The following is a 5,609-nucleotide window of genomic DNA, read 5'->3' on the forward strand; positions in this document are numbered from 1 at the left end:
AAAAAGTTTGATATTATCAAATATATGATAATATCAAATATATATTGTTATTAAATATATGTTGTTATTGAATATATCGTATTGCCAGAACTGTATTATCAAATATATATTATCAAAAATATGATATCAGATATATCATATTATCAAATATATGTTGTTATTAAATATATATTGTTATCAAATATATAATAGAAAATAGAAAATATTGTCAACAATATGATATTATCAAATATGCGATGATAATATTAAATATATAATGTTATTAAATATATAATGTTATAAAAGATATGATGTTGTCAAATATATGAAGTTACCAAATATATAATGTTATCAAATATACACTGCTTTCTGAAATGGTCTCTAAATTTCTAAAATCCTTTCACGTACTGTTAAAACAAATAAGAACAAACACTTAAACAGTACTTCTGTTTATTTGGGTCCTCCTCATTTTGTTAGCTTCTCATTTCTCTGTTGTCATCTTGTTAATTTTTCATTTCTTTGTTGTCTGCAATCATGATCCTTTATATTTATCACATTTTGCTGGTCCCTAAAACTAATTTTTTCAACTTGAAGTAATCCTTTAACCCTTTTGTATTCAGATTATTCTGTCAAATGTAATCCCTATTTTTTTTCACACTGTTTAGAATTAATCATGCATTATCTTGTAACTTTGAGATTTCAATGGGGTGACTGTTTATTTTACAATGACATTGTAGAGTAGGTGTGAGAGACTGGATCTGGCCAGTTTGGACCTAAAACAGGTAGAATATTTTGGCCAGATATGGGTTAAACTGAAGAGTTAAAACTGAAGTGATCTGAATCATCAAAGCTCAAAGTGGTCCTCGTATCTTAAAATTATCAGTTTGTTAGATACCCCAGCCACCTGTACCACCACTTATCATTTTGTAAATTTATCTCATGTAAAAACCATGCCAAACAGACCTAGCTGGTGCTGGTACCATATATAAAGCACCCAGTTGTAAGGTGGTTGGCATTAGGAAGGTCATCCAGCCATAAAAACCATGCCAAAACATACCTCACAGGTGCTGGTGCCATGTAAAAAGTATCTACTCTGTAAGGTGGTTGGCATTAGGAAGAGCATCCAACCGTAAAACCGATGCCAAAACAGACCTTGTCAGTACTGGTGCCATGTAAAAAAAGCATACACATTCTACTTTGTTAGGTGGTTAGCATTAGGAAGAGCATCCAGCCGTAAAACCGATGCCAAAACAGACAGTAAAGCCTGGTGAAGTCCTCTAGCTTGCCAGCTCCTGTCAAACAGTCAAACCCATACTAGCATGGAAAACATGTTAAGCAAGAATATATGGTAAGATAAGAAGTGTGATTGAGAGAAGAAAGGATTGCATTGATGAAAGAAGAGCGAAGAAAGAGGAAGATGAGATTTGTTTGCACGAGTTAAAACATGCCAAGTTGTTTGTGTTCTTCTTTGTCACATATTGATATTATGTATATTTGTAGCTCACACCCCTGACAACTCATTTATGGGGTTTGTAGTTGAACAGCATTTGAAGGATCCTGTACTGCCAAGCATTAAGAAAAAGAACCAAGCTGTAGTCTATGGTAAAAATGAATTGATGTGGAAGGTCAGTTTTTTCTTTTTGTTTTTTTTCTTTTAATAAATTTTCATCTTGATTAATGAGTTTCCTAGTCATCATCATCATCACCGTTTAACGTCCGCTTTCCATGCTAGCATGGGTTGGACGATTTGACTGAGGACTGGTGAGACCAGATGGCTACACCAGGCTCCAATCTGATTTGGCAGAGTTTCTACAGCTGGATGCCCTTCCTAACGCCAACCACTCAGAGAGTGTAGTGGGTGCTTTTTACGTGCCACCGGCACGAAGGCCAGTCAGGCGGTACTGGCAACGGCCACACTCAAAATGGTGTATTTTATGTGCCACCCGCACAAGAGCCAGTCCAGGGGCACTGGCAACGATCTCACTCGAAAGTCCTTACACATGCCGTGCAAATTGTAGCTGTGTTGTAAACTAAGTCAGCGTGGTTGACCAAGATAGCAGTCCTATTTTGTTGTAGAGATCGTGGGTGACCCATAGGCTAACCAGAAATTAGTTTCAGGTAGGTTTAATAAACTACAATAGTGTTCATCTATAATTTTGCTGGAAGTAAAACTGCACTGACTCACAGTTGTGGTTGATAGGCCTGCTAGAAATAGCAGCCAAATTACCCTAAAATCGCACTGCACTGTCTTAGAAAAGGACATATTGGACAATGTAGGACTAAATTCCTGTTTCATAGGGATAGTCAGGACTAGGCCTCTTAACCTTGGGCTAAACACAAGCTAAACTATGGAAGTGATAAAAGGAGATATTTGAGGGGAGCTAAGAGTCAAGAGTTGGTGAGTAACCTTAAAGGGTTGAACTGTGAATAAAAGTCTGACTAGAAAAATGTTGGCTGCTTTTTCTTGTTACCCTTCATTATCATCATCATCATCATCATCATCATCATCATCATCGTTTAACGTCCGCTTTCCATGCTAGCATGGGTTGGATGATTTGACTGAGGACTGGTGAAACCAGATGGCTACACCAGGCTCCAATCTGATTTGGCAGAGTTTCTACAGCTGGATGCCCTTCCTAACGCCAACCACTCAGAGAGTGTAGTGGGTGCTTTTACGTGCCACCAGCACGAAGGCCAGTCAGGCGGTACTGGAAACGGCCATGCTCGAAATGATGTATTTTATGTGCCACCCACACAAGAGCCAGTCCAGGGGCACTGGCAACGATCTCGCTCAAAAATCCTTATACATGTCACGGGCACAAGTGCCAGAAAGGTGACGCTGGGCACAGGTGCTATCCTGATTTTGCTTTCGCTTGCCCCAATGTCTTTGCAAGCTGAGTTTCGTGTCCAATGAAGGAGACGACGTTGGCATGGGTGCCTTCATCTTATATCATATTTTGACATAGACCGTCATTTCAATTCTTTATTTCATAATCATTCAATTTGTAACATGCTCCTTGCTAAGAGTGTGTACTGGACGGTACTTACTCCTTATTATTCAATGGTGTTCCCTCAGATTTACAGTTATATACTTATTTCGAAACCCCTCTTTAGCATGATTACGATTCATGCTCATCCAGAATATTCTGAAGCACCCCTTGGCACCAAAGTCTGGAGATGGTCCTGAATCATAATAAAGGGAAAAAAATTGAAATTTAAAGTATTTTTACTCACAAGATACAATAATTGTATTTATAAAAATAGAGTTTGGTCATAGATCAAGATTAAATGTATTGCATCACACTTTCCGAATGAATTCTTTCTAAACTGCCTTTTGTTTTGAAAATAATAATTTCTCTTGTGAATAGATTTTTTAAAGACGTTTTGTTTCATTTTGAAATATGGTGTAATAAAGAAAGTAAAATGACAGTGTATAATTAATGATAGCAGTAATTATGACAGCCTATAGTTAATTATGACACGTGAGGCTGGATAATTACCAAAAAAAAAAAAAAAGTATTGAAAGATAGTTGGGGAATAAATCTAGGTGAGCAAGTAATAAAATAAAGTAGCAAATATCAAGGCTCTAATTATTTATTTGTTGTTCTGCCTTCAGATTTGTGTTTTGGATAATACTAATCCAAATTCTTTGCTTTTATTATATTTCTGAGGCAGTATGGTTAGAATTAGACACTCATTTCCTCAGTCATTTAACACATCCCAGGTAGTTCATAAGACGATCATTAACTCAGTGCATCTCTAAATCAAGTCAGGGGAGATAATGCTTGACTATGTTGCCCCCTGATATAATTCTATGAAAATATATTTATGATTTCGTTGGAGATTTATCATTGTTCTCTATCTTTGCAGGATAAAACCAACTACTTGGCTGTTGTGAATAAATTTGTGGACATTCATGGCACAGTTTATGTTAATGGCAAAACAAACAAAAGCCGTTATATTCCTTTGTATGTTAAAAACCATGGCTTGCTCAAAGGAGAAGAACTTCATACGTTACTCCGAGAGTCTAAGGTAATTTGATTGTGACATTTATTTCTCCAAGCTGTTTTCACCTTTGTGTTTTAGTGACTAAGCAAAAAGCTCTATGCAAATGAACTAACAGAACAATTGCATTAATTGTTCAGATGTTAGTCCTGTTGTTCAACTTGAGATATAGTTGTCTAGGTCATTGCTGTTTCTGTCATCATGAGGTCTCCTAATTTAAAGATGGTTATATTGTTATACATAGAATAAACACTATTCCAAGATAATTGAATTATTCCCAACAACAAGAAACATATGTGGGTTATAAAGATGACAATAACAGCAGTTAATGGTGGTGGCATAGGTCTTCATAATATATCCACATGCATACGCAATGTGAAAGCACAGCAATTAGAGTGTCAGACTCACAATCATGATGTAGTGAGTTCGATTCCCAGACTGGGCTGTGTGTTGTGTTCTTGAGCAAGACACTTTATTTCACATTGCTCCAGCTCATTAAACTGTAGAAATGAATTGCGATGTCACCGGTGCCAAGCTGTATCAGCCTTTGCTTTTCCCTTGGATAACATGGGTAGCATGGAGAGAGGAGGCTGGTATGCATGGACAACCACTGGTCTTCTACAAACAACTTTGCCTGGACTTGTACCGCAAGGATAACTTTCTAGTTGTAATCCCATGATCATTCATGACACCCAAAAGGGAGTCTTTTTTACATACACAATGACAGATTTATATTAATAAGAGTCCTACTACAGTATCTGTTCTTACTATTTACATCATTACTACACTACTCTTAGTATAACTACCAATACCGATGGTTGTTATTAGTATTTTTGTAATATCTCTTTATTCTTGTCTTTTTTATCAGTTACAAAAAAATTTTAATTGCTTTTCTGTTTTGTATCATTTCAGTTATTTATTGGTCTTGGTTTCCCCTATGAAGGACCTGCTCCTCTTGAAGCGATAGCTAATGGTTGTGTGTTCCTCAATCCAAAATTCAACCCACCTCACAGCAGTAAAAATATACCATTTTTCAAGGGGAAGCCAACTTCTCGAAATGTAAGAAACTTCTTTAAAATGTTTAGCACATTAGAACAGTGTTGGCTGTCAGGGCCAGTTACTAGGTTAGCCTGTGTTGTCTTAGATAATTACATAGAATATAACGAGGGTATCTCTACATGATGGTATGACCTGTTAGAAATAGCAGCTAAATTCCTTCAGATTACACTACTATAAAAGACAGGAAGATAAGCATGGTTTCATATACTTTTGATCATAGGTTTAGCTTGACCTAGGGTTAAACAACAACACCAACAATTTATAATTGCTTTGTGACGATTTTATTGAAGGGTCAATTATGGTCATTATCTTTTGTTGTTGTTGGCACTCCGTCGCTTACGACGTCGAGGGTTCCAGTTGATCGGATCAACGGAACAGCCTGCTCGTGAAATTAACGTGCAAGTGGCTGAGCACTCCACAGACATGTGTACCCTTAACGTAGTTCTCGGGGATATTCAGCTTGACACAGTATGACAAGGCTAACCCTTTGAATTACAGGCACAACAGAAACAGGAAGTAAAAGTGAGAGAAAGTTGTGGTGGAAGAGTACAGCAGGGTTCACCACC

The 5,609-nt window shown here is 37.0% G+C and overlaps 1 protein-coding gene across 1 annotated transcript in view; it reads left to right on the forward strand.

The window, feature by feature from the left end:
- Positions 1-5,609, forward strand: part of LOC106880226 (alpha-1,6-mannosylglycoprotein 6-beta-N-acetylglucosaminyltransferase A) — a 23,174-nt gene that overhangs the window by 14,164 nt on the left and 3,401 nt on the right. Inside the window, exons 7-9 of the mRNA XM_052976519.1 lie at positions 1,406-1,604; positions 3,850-4,011; positions 4,897-5,043. Coding sequence (XP_052832479.1) covers positions 1,406-1,604; positions 3,850-4,011; positions 4,897-5,043 — 508 coding nt within the window. The remainder of the gene's footprint in view (positions 1-1,405; positions 1,605-3,849; positions 4,012-4,896; positions 5,044-5,609) is intronic.

Source organism: Octopus bimaculoides, chromosome 24 (assembly GCF_001194135.2).
Source record: "Octopus bimaculoides isolate UCB-OBI-ISO-001 chromosome 24, ASM119413v2, whole genome shotgun sequence".
Classification (NCBI taxonomy): Eukaryota; Metazoa; Mollusca; class Cephalopoda; order Octopoda; family Octopodidae; genus Octopus; species Octopus bimaculoides.